Genomic DNA, 17,943 nt, shown 5'->3' with positions numbered 1-17,943 from the left:
TGCATTCGGTCATTTTCATATTTTTTTCTAAAAAAGCCCTCCACCTTCGGTGTCGGGCTCTTTCGCCAAAAAAATATGACAATAAACTCATGCAGTTAAGAGATAACAAGTTTTCATGCAAAATTATCGGTAATTTTTATGCACTTGTGCAATTACCCCCGAATATTTCCCTCATGTGTTAAATGTCCCATATGAGCAGTGCATTTTCACCAGAATGACAGCGATAATTGCATTCTAAAGTGATAATTGCATTTCGATAATTGCACTGTACGTATCTATAACGACTGCATTGTTGTAGGGCCTATTGCTAGTACACTAATTGTTGTCTTTGCGCAGTTTTTTGACTTTTTATAACCAAACAATGTCAAACGCGATGTCAACAAAAATTAATGAACGGTTTGGAACTTGCTCATTGAGCTCCATTGAGCAATCTATAGTGGCAGCAAATCCAAAACATTTTCTTTATTCGGGAAATATTCCCCAAAATTACATTCGTGCCTTAAAAATGACCTGATAATTCTGCGTTCAAACTTGTTATCTTTCCAAACTGCATTCGGTCATTTTCATATTTTTTTCTAAAAAAGCCCTCCACCTTCGGTGTCGGGCTCTTTCGCCAAAAAATTATGAAAATAAACTCATGCAGTTAAGAGATAACAAGTTTTCACGCAAAATTATCGGTAATTTTTATGCACTTGTGCAATTACCCCCGACAATTCCACTCATGTACAAAAAATGCCATATATACGTCATCAAAACACGGTTTGCTATCGGCTAATAAGGAAGGAAGAGAGTTTGCTAGCGGATAAAAAAATCGGATAAATTTTGCTGTTGATTTCATCGTTTCCACGGATTTTCACTACACTTCTATTGTTGCAATGTCTCACCTTGAGGTTTTTGCTGGCACTGTCAATTTTGATGTTTGTTCGTATTGTTTTGGTTATGGCTCGCTTCGGCTAGAGTTCTACTGTAGAAAATCAAAAGAACCAGAAAAATGTATTTCTGCCAGTACAACACAGTAGCAGTCTAATTATATTATTGATTATTCATGGAATTGTCTTATCAAATACCATTCGAGCTCAGATTTTGAACAGGATAATTTTTCCGCTTGTCTTCTCATACTTTCTTTATGGTACAAAACTCGACCTGTTTGGCAAAATCACTCGAGCTACGCTCTCGTGATTTAGTTACAACAGGTCTCGTGCAGTTACACCAAACATAAAGTGTTCTAAGACAAGCACAAAAATTATCCGGCTAAATCTGAGCTCTTATGGTATTGCCCCCGATTATTTCCCTCATTGTACTAGCAGCCAATAAAATTCAATGAACCTTTCTAGTTCGACCAATGAGAGCCGTTATACAGTGTGGAACAGCCAAATGGAATAAATTCGATAACGAATAAATGAGAGCGTGTTGGGAAAAACGCTTGGACACGTCAACAATGGGCCTGTCCCACAATTTTTTTTTATTTCATAACTACAAAGACGGATTGAAAATATTATACCCGTATTTTTTTGTTTTCAAAAATATTAAGTCTAAATAGAAAAAATATGATGATAAAAACTACATTAATCTCATGTTTTAAACGCCCGCCGCCGGTGACGTACTACACTATCAACCAATCAGCGACAAGAAGTGAAACAGTTGGCGAGCAACAGCCAATAAAATCGCCCAGAACTACGTACGTCACATGCGCGCCAAAACAGATCTTTTAAATTTAATGGACAAATTCAAACTAATGTAGGAACATTTACGACCATAATTTTTTCTTCAAGAATATGAAAAATTAGTTTTTTGATCCTATTCTTTCGATTCCAGTCATTAAAACAAAAATTTATGATATGTGGGATAGGCCCATTGCATTAAAAAAAGAAAATTATTTTATTTTACAAATAATGTAAAAAAAAAACAAAAAAACATTAATTTCAATGTAAGAGATGTTGAAAATGTTCGTGAAAATAAGTATTGAGTGTAATGTAGCGAATTTGTGAAATAAAATAATTTTCTTTTTCTAATTTTGGCATATAAAGTGACACTTTTCAAAACTGATTAGAGTGACAAAACGTTTTACTTTATGTAACTAGTTACATAAAGTATCACTTTATGTAACTAGTTATTATAATTATTATGTTATAAAGTATCACTTTATGTAACTGGTTATGAAAAGTTCATTTCATCACTCCCTGTTTTTATGCATTTCCGTAGAAACATATGGGCGACATCCATCATAACATGTCGTTGTCACTGTTTATACAAGGTGCTATGAAAGTGAATATTTGTGTTAAATCACTTTAAAAGATGGTTTTTACCGCTTTTTGATCAAAATTAGAAAAAATTATGTATGCAACACGTTTCGAAAATGTCTTATTGTGTAACTCATTCAAATTGTAGGACCTCGCTGCGCTCGTCCTACAAACATTCATTCGTTACACAAAATCGATCTTTTCGTAACTAGTTACATAAATAGCTATTTTTTAATGTTAATTGTTGTAATACATCTGAAAACACTTAATATTTCCGAAACAGTTTAAGATAGGTATGGGACATTGTACATGAATTATGTCTAGAATTTTCTGAAGAATCCAAAAAACTAATAATATACAGGGGGTTGTATTTAAAATAAGAAAGTTGGTATCGGCCACTGTCACATGACACACCCTATATAATTTTTATTTTTTTTAATAAATGCGCATCTAAAAATACAAATCGACGTGTCCAAGCGTTTTTCCCAACACGCTCTCATTTATTCGTTATCGAATTTATTCCATTTGGCTGTTCCACACTGTATACTGAATAAATCCCTGGCTGCTAAAATTTAACAGTGATTAAACACCACCTACCTTTTTCGAATACGTTTTTTGAAGAAAATTTGATATTAAACGAAACGGGATTTAGACACTTATAAAATTTAAGCTATTTTCTTCAATATTAACCATTAATAAATCACTATAACGTAGTTTCCATTAAAAAATTACAAAAATTAAAATATTATGACGTCTGATTGTCAATCTGAAATGTAAACAAAAATATACATGGCTGAACGAAAATTTGTCGTCTGCTGGGGTGAGTTCAATATTATCATTAATTTCATCACGTTTAGTTTAGTATTTGTGTTCTAACTTGGGTGTTTTCTTGTTAATAAACTAAAATGTGAGTTTTCAGGAAATAATCTTGACATATACCCCTCGGCGTTCACGTTTTATCACGTAAAATGTGCATTGGAGGTTTTTTGCAAAATTTTTCTTTTAGGCAAATGGTTTCGACTAAATAATTCTTTGGAAATTAAATATCTAATTATTCTATCTATCTATTCTTAATTCTATCGTCGAATTATTTAGTCTCAATCATTTTCCAAGCAAAATTTTGCACAAAATCACCTATGCACAGTTTACCCGATAAAACTTGAACGTCTCGGGATATAACCTATGATTATACCTATACTCGTACTTATTAGTTTATGACTACTCGTATTAGTTACACCCTGTATATCCTCCATATCCCCTCCCTCTCAATTCAGGATTCCTTCAGCATTCATAGCATAAATCACACTTAAGTAAATACTTCCATGACGACTATTATACAGGGTGCCCGTCACAAAACACACAAGGTTAAGAAATGCGGGTTCCATGTTAAAAAGTGAAACACAAAAACCATTTCAGTGCCATCTGGTGTCGAACGGGCAAACTATTTTTGACGTAAATTATTTTATGGTTAAGGTTTTCGCACCATAACCCACCTAATTTCAAATTTATAAAGAATTTTTAAGCTTTTCAACTTTTCATTCAAGTTTAAAATGGGGCAAATTTGAGCAATAATTAGGAGTCGATTAAAATGCCGCTTTAAAAATTTAAAACATTTCTGAGTAGGTACCTACTTCCGGAGTTGTCAAAAAAAACCGAAATTTTGAAAATCTTTTCTTTTACTAATTTATTTGATAAGATAACTGCAAACAAAAGACTACTTTCCAATTGCCACTTTTCCTCCTCTATAACGTGACAAAATCAAATTTCAGTTCTGACGTTTGGGTTTTTAGTTACCATCATCAACTTTGATTTTTCTTATAGACGCAACAATGGATTTTTACATTTTTGAAATGGGCGATTGATTCTGATTACGATGATATGTCATATGATATTGTTCAAATTGGCAGTTTAATGAAAATAACGAAATTATGTTTTAATAAAGGGTCTCAACAATTCTTCACGTGACATCATTGACATTTTCAAACCGATGAGCATGTGACACTGTTAAATGTTAAACGTCACGGAAACCCCTGTGACATTCTAATTAACTGTTGATTGATGTGATTTTATCCAGTTTTATCACACTTTTCTGGATCTTTCTGATTTATTTGATGAGGTATCTAAAAATAAATGATTAAATAAAAAATTTTACCGTGTCACTTTTCCTTCTTTTACAACGTAGCATTATCATTAATGATATAAAAAGTAACAGTTTTTGACAACCATCATCTGTTTTTAAGTTTTTGTTTTAGGAACGCTATATTAGATAGGATTTTACTTAATTAAAATGTATTTTGTTACAGTTTAGCTAAAATATCACAAATTGTATCTTCACAAAGAGTACATTGAAAAACACAAAAACCAAAAAAAAACATCAAAACACACTAAATCCGGACACCTTGTACAAGGGTGTTTCAAATTCGAGCCACATCATTGGGATCTCAGCAACGGTAAGAGATACGAGATCGGTTAAATTTGGGCAAAGTTGCGCAATTTAGACTTCAACAATATGCCGTTTTAACATTTGAAAAATTCCTATTACTTCCAGAGATATCCAAAAAATAATGAAATTTTGAATTGAATTTATTTTGTTTTAAGCTTATTTGAAGAGATAATTCAAAATGATTGACACTTCGTCATTGCAACTTTTTCAGCTATGTAAAATGGTATATCTAGTTTATTCCTCAGATGTTTCGTTTTTTGGTAACCATCATCAACTTTACTTTTTTAAATACGGACCTGGATTTTTTTATTTTAATCGCTCTCTTTAATCCATACATTACGGTATGCATTATATGACATATTTTGCAATTACAAACGGGATAAAACTTGTTTTTCTATTAAATTTATCTATTATCTCTATTACTAGCTATTTGTTAGTAAGACGTTTAACTACCAAACAAAGCACTAAACAAAAATATAACATTACAGTAAATACTCGATCCACACTCCCTGCACCTCAATACATTTTTGTGATCTTCTAAGCAAGTTGCTGGTTATTGCCCGTTGAATTGTTCTAGGTCGCGTATAGCCCTTGTTCTATTATATTTTCTTTTTTTCCAAAAATTTAAACATTCTAATATAGTTATTTTTCTAACAAGTGAAGAAAAACAATTTTTAACGAAAATGTAATTGCAATAGTACATACTTAGGTGGAAAGTGTTTGATTTCTGTCGAGATACTTTATATCGAGACATAAATTAAACTTTCCACCGTGGTTTGCATACTATTGTGTTTTCAATATTTTAAGCTGAAACGTTTCTTAAAGTGCTGTTAATATGGAGATTTCTGAAGACGTAGATATTACTTGTCATACACCACCTGAGCGCTGCAAGCTGTTGCAGAGGTCGCGGAAGAACTGTAAAAAGTAAGCCCAGATATGACAAAAAGCATATTGACATACAACCGGGTGGAAAGTACTCACTTTCCACCCGGGTGGAAAGAAAAAGCAAGTAATTTTCAGCTTTCCACTGTAGCAGGTTCTTTTCGGAGTATTTGCGATGTGGACTCGAAATCCAACCCAGAAAACCAACGGTGAAATAAAACGCAGACGACTGGGTATAATGGCCGTTTATTTGGTGTTAGGCGTTCGGCGGAAGAAAACTATATGGAAAAAACAACTTCATTACAATAAAAAATAAGAATAAGCCCTCACCTAGTACCAGGCAAATGTATCCACTTATCCCTAGTATAATTGCACACACAACAACCCAAAGGCTACCAGTTTCGCCTCCAAACCGAATATAACCGTGTCGTTACTTTTAACCAACCTCAGTACTATCTGAAATTCCTGACGCGCAAAAACCCGAATTCCTATCGGACGCAAATGGCTATACTTCTAAACGGCACACCACTTGGTTTACACGTAAGAAATAATGCTATTACATACATAGTTGAAAATAAAATAGGTTATATTGCATACCGTACTGTTTGGATTAAAGAGAGCAATTAAAATAAAAAATCTAGGTCCGTATTTAAAAAGGTAAAGTTGATAATGGTTACAAAAAAAATTAAACGTCGCAGAAAAAACAAAGTATGCCATTTTATAGGGCAGAAAAAGTTGCAATGACAAAGTGTCAATCACTTTGAATTATCTCTTCACATAAGCTCAAAACAAAATAAAAAAGATTTTCCAAAATTTCGTATTTTTCGGATATCTCCGGAAGTAATCGGAATTTTTCAAATGTTTAAACGACTTATTATTGTACTCTAAGGTCCAGTTGTACAATCACAGTTCAAAGACTAGTTCAGTTAAACTGCGACTGGTACTTTTTTACTGGAACTTTGCCATATGAAATGCATTGCTGTCAAAGTGACGTTTCTGACTTGAACCAGATTCTAAGATTGAACCACTGTTGTACAACTGGGCCTAAATTGCGCAACTTTGCCATAATCTAACCGACCTACTTTTGCTGAGATGCCAATGATGTGGCTCGAATTTGAAACACCCTGTACATAATATCAGTCAACAATTTATTAGATTAGAGCGAGTTTCGTGTCATCATCTGACAGTTGGTCACATGATCATTCTTTTGCAAATGGCAATAATATCACGTGGAGTAGTGTCATTTGACCGTTCGACGGATTTTTGAGATGTCATTTTCAAGGTGCTCCTTGCAAAAACATAATTGTCGTGACTTTTACGAAATTCCAAGACTGAACCATAACATATGGTACGTCATTATAATCATAAAGATAGGCTTTATTCAAATATGCAAAAATTCCATATGACGCCAATAAGAAAAATGAAAGTTGATGATGGTAACTAAAAAACAAAACGTCGAATATGAAAAATGAAAAAATTATAATGTCCCGTAGTAGAAGAGGAAAAGTTTTGTTTCCAGTTATCATAACAAATAAATTAGTAAAAAATAAAAACATACAATTTTTCTAAAATTTTTTTTTTTGGATATCTCCGTGAGTACTAAGAATTTTTATATTTTTATAGCGGCATTTTAATTCACTCCTAATTCCTCAAATTTGCTCCAACTTAAACTTCCTTGTATCTCTTCAAATTACCGTGATCTCCATTGTGACGCTCCTAAATGTAGATTGTGGTATAGATGACAAAAAAAATTGAAAAAAATGCAGTCGAAATCTGAGAAACGAAGAAATTTGGCAATGCGGTAAACAAATTATTAAAATGTCGTCGATCGTGTATTTATTTACAGTTTTCATCTGTACACAGACAGACATAGTGGTACAGGGTGTTTCACTGGGGACTGACCAACCCCCTTCTTCTGACTTCCCAGTATGTAATTAAAAAAACTTAGATAGCCATTTGATGTAGTTTAAAAAGTTGAATCCAAAAATAACAACAAAATAAAAATTTTTTTTTTCTTTTTTGATTTCTTAAATTTTATTTTAGTTTGTTGTAAAATTGTAAAACATGGCTTATATTCTATTTGTTTATGGCTATGATTCCAGAGTTATAATTAATGAATGGTCCTCTCTATAATTTTTTTTATATACAAGGTTAGTCAAAAGACAAATTTCGAAAGATTATTAAAATTATTTTTTTTTTTTGTAAAAATATTTGCAGAGTTTTGAACGCATTCCGAAAATAGTTAAATATACCGGGTGATCCATTAGAAAAAACATCATTATTGGCTGTAGCTGTTCTATTTGGAGGTTAGGAATATTTTGGTACTCATTTTTTGATTCAACTTTTTAAACTACATCAAATGGCTATCTCAGTTTCTTTAATTACATACAGGGAAACCCAAAAAGAGGGGTTAGAGTCAGTCCCCAGTGAAAGACCCTGTACAAATATTTTAGGTTTTCTGTAGATAAATAATACTTTATCAAATTCATCCTAAATATATCACTTCCTTATTTATTTGAAACACAATCAACTATAAATATGTTACATTTTTGTTGTATATTGTCAAAAATCTGTAAAAATTAGTCGTAACTGTTACTTTATTAAATCGCACAATAACTAAAAATTTGAATTAATGACGCTATAATGTTATGTACACTACGCACAATATTTAAGTTTCCATAGAGCGTAGGAAAAACGTTGAAGTTTTGCGTTACGCAATTATCGTCAGTTAAACGGTCAATAAATATTACAACAAAACTCACCAAAAAAGTAAGCAATTAACGCTTACGCATATAACCCAAAAAGTTCGCACTTTTTGTTGACGATTACGAGCGCAGCATGGACACAAAGACACGTAAAATCGCGCGGGACGCCACTGCAAAGTCGACTTCGACAAAACCCTACTCTACTCTCCCGCCGGTTACATTCTAATCCACCTTGAAGCCTGAAAAACTTGAAAATTATAATGGGACGACGTAAAGCATGCGCAATTTTCCCCTCATTCAAAGCTGCTACGCGATTTTGTCTCGTTTTTGGAAAAGGATCGAGACGTGTATGTTGCGCGCTTAATCTGGTTGCAGCTTAATTTTGTTCGTGAACTCAAGCCACAAAAAATGTAAACTCGGTTTTATTATAGATTTGTGCATGTGTGGCAGCACATTTTGGATTTTGGTAGTCCAAGCTAGTTGTTGTGAATGTGAATTTCGTACAATAAACAGGGGGTGATCAGCTATATTTTACCCTAAATTTTTTAAATCTGCAAAGTTCCAACGTTTTTTATGAATCTTCACTCTTCAACATAGTTATTAATAATATGTCGATGTAGGTACAACGTAGGTTTTGTTCTTTGGTTATCAAGCCTTATATCCTCTCTGATGAGCCGTAATCTCAAATAACAAAATTTACTCCAGAAATAATATTCAATATCCATAAAATAATCTCTTTAACATATTCTATGAATAATTAAACGCGACAGTTTTTGATGATTTATAGAAGATTTTTAATAGATATTTATGTAATATTCAGAATATTCGATGGTTGTTACCTGAATATTTATTTAGGCTTTATTTGGATAAACTTACAGGGTATAACATACAGGGCGTTACCAATTCGATGCATTAGCATTGCTATCTCAGAAACTATAGTTGATAGAACTTTGTTAAATGGAGGCAAAGTTGCGCATTTTATTACTAAATAATTCGAGATTTTTTTTTTAATTTTCATTACTTTCAGAGATATCCGACCAAAACCAAAAAAATCAAATTTCTACTTAACCACCTTTTTTTACCACTTTATTAGTGATTATTTTGGAAAATCAATGGCACCTTCTGTAGGCACTTTTTATGCTCTTCAAGAAAACAGCTTTTTAGATACCATCATCAACTTCAATTTTTCAAATACGGATCTAAAGTTTTTATTTCGTTTTTTAGTAGCTACAGACCTTCCGAAACCAATAAAGTGTCACACTTGTCAATAAAATATACCTAGTGGATTACGTACTTGGTACTTTAAGTTTTTTAAATAAATTAAGCAATTGAAATTGTTATGTTGTCATAATGAGTAGATAATTTAGTTTAATATAATTTAATAATTAGGTTCATTGCTTCTTCGAAAAACAAGAGAGTATAGTTTCTTATAGTCCTTTTCATTTATTAAATAAAAATATGTTCTTGGTTAATTATTTATTTTTCAGATACTCACATGTTTGAATTCGAGATTGAGTTTTGGTGAAACAGCTTGAACTTTATTTTGTGTTAAAAAAAAACAAAATCTAATTATTAAATCATATCAAATTAAATTATCTGCTTATTATGACAAAATATGAATTCCAAATGCATATTTAAAAATAAAACAAGTACCTAAGTACACTAGGTATAATTTTTTGAAAAAAGTGGCACATTGTTTCGGGAGGTCTGTAGCTACTAAAAAATGAAATAAAAAGTTTAGGTCAGTATTTGAAAAATTGAAGTTGATGAAGGTATCTCAAAAACAAAACGTCGGAGCTGAAAACTAAAACTATTTATTTTGAAGAGAATAAAAAGGTGCCTCCAGAAGGTGCCATTTATTTTCCAAAATAATCAATAATAAAGTGGTAAAAAAATAAAATAGAAATTTGACTTTTTCGGTTTTTATCGGATATCTCCGGAAGTAATAAAAAAATTTTGAATTTTTTTTTACTAAATTACTTAGCAATAAAATGCGCAACTTAGTCTCAATTTAACTAAAGCTCTATTAACTATACAGGGTGTCCCATAACTATAAGACAATCTCTCGGGAGCATACCGGGGAGATCAAAATAATTCGATATGTTCATATAAAAAAATTTCCTAAAGTCACTCCTAAGGTATCTCGTCTTAGCAGAAAGACAGGAACTAACTGGTAGGTACCTAAGATAAAATTTGCTTAAACTTTGACAGCTATCATTATTTTCAGCTGCAAACGTCATTAATGGATACTCCTGACATTTTTATCGAAAAATTGTACTCTTCTTTTATTTCGATAAAATGAACGGTTTTCGAGATAAATCGATTTTTCATTGAACTGCTTAAACCACAATGTTAAATATTCGTTAAACTAGTTTTTTTATGTAAATTAGTATTCAAAGTTTATGTGTAGAATAACTAAAGATATGGAAGAATACACGTTAATTGAATAAGCATTTAATTTACGGCGAAGCGTTTTGTAACTCAATGAAGGGTAGAAGAATTTATGCTAAAAAGTTTCCAGTGCGAACATTGCCACATCGGCGAACTTTCGAAAGGATTGACCGCAGCTTAAGAGAAACGCAAAAAACAAGTTTAGGACAGGAAACTAAAATCTACTCATTTTGGTGAATGTGCAATATGGCCGCCATGCACTTCAACGCACTTTCTTAGTCGACGTAAGTTTTCGCGCTGAACTTTGAACAGCATTTCAGTGTTGTTGCGAATGTCATTGCAATGTTGTCTTATTCTTTGGATCGTCTCTAGTAGTTACAGGCGTTGTATAAACTAGTGATAACCCCAGAAGAAAAGGTCTAGGGGATTCAAATCGGGTGATCTAGGTGGCCATAAAACAGGTCCTCATCGACCTATGACGCACTAAACGATTAATATGAGATGGGGCGCCGTCGTGCATGTACCACATGCGACGCCTGTTGTCAAGAAGTACATCTTCCAACAAACCATTAAAATGTTCTTGTAAAAATTGTAAATACCCTTCACCATTGAGTCTTTCGTCTAGCACAAAGGGCCCTATGAGGTTAATTCCAATAATACCAGCCCACACATTTACCGTAAACCTTTGCTGATGTTTAGTTTGAATAATGGCATGTGGGTTTTCCTCATTCCACAGATGTAAGTCATTCACTATGCATGACTATCATTCACGTCTCTCGTAAATCCCCCTTCGTCCGAAAACAAAACATAGCCATTAAAGTTCGGATTTTGAGCGTGCTGCTGTAAGAACTAGTTGGCGTAGTGAACTCTTGCCGGATAATCCGCTGGTGACATGGCGTGCACTTTTTGTACGTGATGGGGATAAAGTTGCTGATCTTTCAAAATACGATGTACAATCGATTTTGAAATGTTGTACCGTATAGCTAGTTTCTTAACACTAGAGGAAAGGTCACCAGCAATATCTTCAAGTATCTGTTCCTCCGCTGTTGTAGCTCTCGTACAATCATAGGGCGACCTTCTCCTCCGCGTCGTGGTAACAAACTTCCAGTGATGCATTAAAAAGTTTTTGCTTCAAAACCTTCCTAATGTTTTCTTTACCCGTTTCTCTTAAGCTGCGGTCAACCCTTTCAAAGGTTCGGCGATGTGGCAATGTTCGCATTGGAAACCTTTCAGCATAAATTCTTCTAGCCTCCGTCGAGTTACACTGCGCTTCACCATAAATTAAGTGCATATCAGCGTATTCAACTAACAAGTATTCTACCATGTCTGCCGATATTTTACTGCCTTTCGTATGACGTTATTTTACTTTGAGAGTTCCACTCATGCATAAAACAGATTTTCACTTGATTCCTATTGTTGCAATGTCTCACCTTTAGATTTTTCACCTCTGCCAACCCCTACTGTCCCTATCAGCTGTCATACTTTTTCGTTTCGATCTGCATTAATTTCGCTTTTCATGTGTATTTTAAACAAAAAACGAATTCAAGAACATTTTTAATAACATTGTGTTTTAAGCAGTTCAATGAAAAATAGATTTATCTCGAAAACCGTTCATTTTATAGAAATAAAATAATATTTCGATAAAAATTTCAAGAGTATCCATTAATGACGTTTGCAGCTGAAAATAATGACAGCTGTCAAAGTTTAAGCAAATTGTGTCTTAGGTACCAGTTAGTTCCTGTCTTTCTGCTAAGACGAGATACCTGGTTTTGATGTCAAATAGAAGGTCTCTTTCGATAAAACATTAAACCCAAAAATCATATACAAAGTGGTTCAAGAGTTACGGCCAAAAACGTTAATGGGAAGGCAGTTCTTTGGGGCTCAATATCTCCCTTAGGAGTAACATGTTTATATGAACAAATCGTATTATTTTGACCTCCCCTGTATGCTTCCGAGAGATTGTCATATAGTTATGGGACACCCTGTAGTTCTAAAATAGCAATGCTAATGCATCAAATTTGTAACACCCTGTATACGAATACGATACGGTGGTCAGTCTAATAACTCCTAATCTCCTTCAGAAATTTATAATTCATAAATACTTAAATGTATGTCTCATGATTCTTGTCTGTCATGGCATACATTAACGTCCTTAACAGGGATGTAAAAGCGGTAATTTTCGAGTCGAAAAATTTCCATTTTTGGAAATTTACCGGAAAATTACTCCAAACTTGTCAGTATCATTGTCAAATTTGTTATTGTTATTGTTAAACTGGTCATGCATTCTAATTAGATAACTTAAGACATCTAAACTTAAAGATTAAAAGTACAGGGTGAGCCGAATTGGACGTATTTAAATGGGAAGTGCTCTTATTAATAGAGATAGGTAACAACTGATGTCGGTGTCTGAAGCTAAAATTTGATACTAAACTTAATGGCGAAAACCGTTGGTTAATACCTGTCACCGTTTGACAGATATAGGGTACCTCGCAGAATGCGTACTTTTCTTCAAAACTGTCTAGCGTCTTCCAGGTGCGTTATTTGTTATTTCTGATAATACATTTCTACAGCAATTAGATGAATTTGTAAGGTTTAAAATCAAAACTTGAGGTTATTTGCGTAAGTTATTTTGGTTTGCTGCCGTTCATTAATTTTTCAAGCCACATTGTAACAGCAATTCAGAAAAAAGCCCAACCGTGTCAGTTTTTTACTTTACAAAAAACCGGATCTAACTCAACAGTGGTTGAACACTTTGAACTGGAATGATTTTACTCCAACACTATACTCAATGGTAAGTACAAGTGCTTCCTACTACAGTAAACTTATTAGGTACTTGTTACATGCACAGGTATGTGAGTTACATTTTAAAGCATCCTTCATTGTGAGAGCAACAAAAATAATTTTGAATGAATGTTCTTAGTAATAACATAAGAACCATTTACCAGTTTTGCTTACCTAGTTTCAAGGATTTACAGATTTTCTTATACTGAACAGTATTTAAACTAGTTTGCTCTGTGTTGTACTTTCCAGGACAAATGTTGTAACCAATTGGTTTAGGCTGGACTTGATTGTGTAAAAAAGCTCTATCTATACATATCTGGATCAGAAATGAACATTTTTTGGATTTTTCACTCACAACTTGCACTCAACTACACGAAACTATTAAAAAAAAATATTTCTTACTGCATCTGCATACGTTTGTGTATAAAACGAAAACCGCTAACGCCGCCATTAAAAGTCACATTTTAGGTTTTCTAGTATAGAGGGCGGTGGGTTGTCCCTTCATGTTGTTGTTTTGTTGTTATCTTAAATTTTTAAATTTTCAATAAAAGGACCATCAAAAATATTGTTAATAGTGGAAAAAATGCTATATTATCCACGATTTAGACAGCTTTTATTAACCTTATGTCTTAACCTTAAAAGCTTCTGTCTAAACCTTGGTTAATAATATACTATTACGCACTCATGGAATTAGACAGAAGCACCCTATATCTGTCAAACGGTGACAGATATTAACTGTTAAAATACCAAAAAAACGAAATATTTTTGAATTTTCAGATTTTCCAATTTTTCCGGAAATTTTACATCCCTGGTCCTTGACAGCTTAACTCTTCGAAGGGAAATTCGAATTTGATGTCGTTTTAGCGTCAGCTCATAGATGGCGCTAGTTACGCGTGATTCTGATGTTATTTTCAGCTAAAACTCTTTTATGGGACGTCCTAGCAAAATTTGAGTAACGCATTCGATAGATCGATTAATTTTACGAAGAAAAGGTATCTTTATTTGAAATCGATAAAATGAGCCAATTCAGTGATATTCGACATTTAACAATTTGTAAACCTAATGGATGAGATGCTGATTAAATACGAGTACATCACGAAAAATCTATCAATAAGTAATATTTTTTCAGTCCTCAAAGCAATAAAAATTGCGTTAGCTTACTTTATGGAAATGCCTAGACTATGTAGTACTAACAGTACTACTAACTTTGAAACCCTATATATCGAAGAGGAGCAAGACGTCAAACATGCTTTAATAAAAATTAAAGCATGTTTGACGTCTAGAAAATAACCTTGCTTTTTGGCGCATTCTTTACAGAACACCCTGTATACAGTGCGATTTTCTTTAAATTATGGTGGTGATTGTATGTCAGAAAGATGAAGTATTTAATAATAATAATAATAATAATAAAATTTATTTGCCAACAAAATGATATACAAATCACAAAGCAACGTCAACGTACAAATGGTGGCTGTAACACCTTTACAAATAATCTTAAGATCTTAAACTATGGTCTGATGATGCTCTATTTAATTTTAGGTTAAATACATGTATAACGTTACAAAACATGCAGTAAATATACCAACCAGTATACAATAATAAAAGACACCGGCAGTAATAAAAGTAAAATACACATGATAAGAAAATAAATAAATAAAATAATTAGTAAAATGTTAACTAGTAAAATTAAAACAATTAAACTGCCTTTATTTTAAAAAGTGGATGACTTTCTTTCTAAACACGGCGACGCTACCCGCGTCACGAATGGCGGGCGGCAGCATTTTGTACGCTTTTATAGCCCTCTGTATGATGGACTTCTCTCAAAAAAGGTTGACCTGTGTTGAGGGATGCGGGGTTCACTTGCACCTCTAGTCTCAATTCACATTCCTAGGGCGTAATGATCACGGTTCTTAGGAAACAAATAAGGGTTCTTTCTCATAAACATTACCAGGGAGAAAAAGTATAAAGATGGGGCGGTAAGTACATCAAGCCTATCAAAGTAAGGCCTGCAGCTTGTCCTGTGTTTAAGGTTAAAAATCACACGAATAATGCGTTTTTGTGCAACAAACACTGATGCGCTGCTACTAGAAGCACCCCAGAACAAGACAGTGCAGGTGATCAATGACTGGATACAAGAAAGATAGTATGTCCGGATTGATTGGTTAGTGAGAACATCTCGAAGTCTGCGTAAAAGAGCACAACCGCTGCACAATCTAGATACAAGTATCTGACAGTTGATCTCCCAACCAAACTGTGAGTCCATCGTGGCTCCCAGAAACTTTATGCTCTCACTTACTGGGGTGGCCTTGCCATGAGAGGGAACATAAAGTGAATAATTTGGTTTACTTTTACTAAAGTTAATCAAAGCATTTTTTTGTAGGTTTAGTTTTAAGCAATTGTCTGAGCACCAGTTTTCCATATCTTGGATGGCAAACGAACACGCCGCAGACAAGGCATTCTCAGAGAGATCTGCCAAGACAACGGACGTATCGTCGGCATATTGGCAACCCATTTTCCCATTTAACCGCTCCGCAAGCTCGTTGACATAAACCAAAAACAGTAGCGGGCCCAAAATGGATTCCTGCGGTTTTCCTTGAGAAATATCTCTCGGCCGTGAGATGTACGATTCAGTATTTTGTGTCACGCAGACCGCTTGTCTTCTGTTCTGCAAATAAAATTCGAGCAAATTAGAACAGATGCCTCGTATACCGTAGTTTGCCAGTTTTTCTATTAAAAGGGCATGGTTGATACTGTCAAATGCCTTTGACAGATCAAAATATATTCCAGCAATTTTAATATTTTTGTCAAGGTTTTCCATTATACAGGGTGTCTAAAAAGTCTGGAATATTGCAAATATCTCGAAAACTGCTGATTTTATTTTTCTCAAAATTTGCGTCTTGTTATAGTAAATAACAGCGCATGACGTGAGGGTGAAATGAGGTTCGCAAGTATACAGGGTCAGTCACAAAGTATACCAACTTTCAGATTTTAAGTGTACTTATAAAGGCCAATTCAACGATATACGATTTTTTTTTTTTTTATTTTTTTTTTTATATATACAGTGTGACCCATTTAGAATGGAAACACCCCTATAAAATTTTAGGTTATTAACCGATTTCAATGATTTTTTTTTTTGAAATAATTAGGAATGAAATGTCTATTACGGGAGAAAATTTTAAATATTTATTTCAGTTTTCAGGTCATATTACGATACTTTTTCTTGATAGAAAATGGAGAATTTTTATTAGCGATTTTTTTATTGAAAAAATTACTACGCCACTGGATCTATAGTGCTTTCAAATAGCTGTGACTAAAATTTCATGAAAATCCATTCATTAATAACAAAGTTATGACAAATTAAAATTCAAAAATCCTCTAAGCTAACGGTCACAAAAGAACACCCTGCATCAACTGTTGCCATAGAAATGGTGTTACTATTTACTTGTTTATTATTAATTATTAATTGATTAGTTTCTAAAAAAAAAAAACAAACAAAAAAAAATCAAAAAAAAAAAATCAAAAAAAAAAAATCAAAAAAAAAATCAAAAAAAAAAAAAAATAAAAAATAAAAATTTTGGTCACAGCTATTTGAAAGCACTATAGATCCAGTGGCGTAGTAGTTTTTTCAATAAAAAAATCGCTAATAAAAATTCTCCATTTTCTATCAAGAAAAAGTATCGTAATATGACCTGAAAACTGAAATAAATATTTAAAATTTTCTCCCGTAATAGACATTTCATTCCTAATTATTTCAAAAAAAAAATCATTGAAATCGGTTAATAACCTAAAATTTTATAGGGGTGTTTCCAATCTAAATGGGTCACACTGTATAATACTTAAGATGTCAGTCTTTTCCTTCTCACTCAAAAACACCATTTTAAGTAATAGGAAAATTTGCCAATTAATTTAACATTATATTGACGTTAGCTGTCATTGTTACACCTATCATTGTTATAGGTAGGTACAAAAAAAAAATCAAAAAAAAAAATATATATAAGTACTCTTAACATCTGAAGTAATATACAGTGTGTTAGGTTTGAATTAAGAAAGTTGGTATACTTTGTGACTGACCCTGTATACTTGCGAACCTCATTTCACCCTCACGTCATGCGCTGTTATTTATTATAACAAGACGCAAATTTTGAGAAAAATAAAATCAGCAGTTTTCGAGATATTTGCAATATTCCAGACTTTTTTGACACCCTGTATAAGTAACTGTATTATACCTATATGGCCAACTCTGTTGATCCACGAGATAGGAATCCATATTGGTGTTTTGAAAGAATACTAAAAGTATCAAAATATTTATACCTATAGCCTATTATAAATTGCTCGTTCGAAGACTTTGGAAAGAGAGGTCTTTTGCCACCGGTCTGTAATTTTTTATGTTTGAGGAATCACCTTTTTTATATATTGGAACCACTTTAGCATTCCTCCAGCAATCTGGAAAATGGCCCTCACAAAAAGACTCATTAATTATATCAGATAATAGTTTTGAAAT

At 33.0% G+C, this 17,943-nt stretch overlaps 2 protein-coding genes across 2 annotated transcripts in view; both read right to left on the bottom strand.

Annotated features, from left to right (window-relative positions):
* Positions 1 to 8,505, bottom strand: part of LOC145739253 (sialin) — a 66,461-nt gene extending 57,956 nt beyond the window's left edge. The window contains exon 1 of the mRNA XM_081994721.1: positions 8,328 to 8,505. The gene's annotated coding sequence lies outside the window, so the exon portion shown is untranslated. The remainder of the gene's footprint in view (positions 1 to 8,327) is intronic.
* Positions 8,506 to 11,411: 2,906 nt separating this feature from the next.
* Positions 11,412 to 12,042, bottom strand: LOC145740109 (uncharacterized). The gene is made up of 2 exons (XM_081995466.1): positions 11,737 to 12,042; positions 11,412 to 11,510 (listed from the first exon to the last, which is right to left on the bottom strand). Exons 1-2 carry the CDS (start codon positions 11,983 to 11,985, stop codon positions 11,412 to 11,414), a joined length of 348 nt encoding a protein of 115 aa, XP_081851592.1. The 5' UTR covers positions 11,986 to 12,042.
* Positions 12,043 to 17,943: the final 5,901 nt, after the last annotated feature.

Source organism: Ips typographus, linkage group LG1 (assembly GCF_016097725.1).
Source record: "Ips typographus isolate SLU linkage group LG1, UJ_Ityp_2.0, whole genome shotgun sequence".
In the NCBI taxonomy this organism is placed as follows: Eukaryota; Metazoa; Arthropoda; class Insecta; order Coleoptera; family Curculionidae; genus Ips; species Ips typographus.
This window is presented reverse-complemented; position numbering and strand designations above follow the sequence as displayed.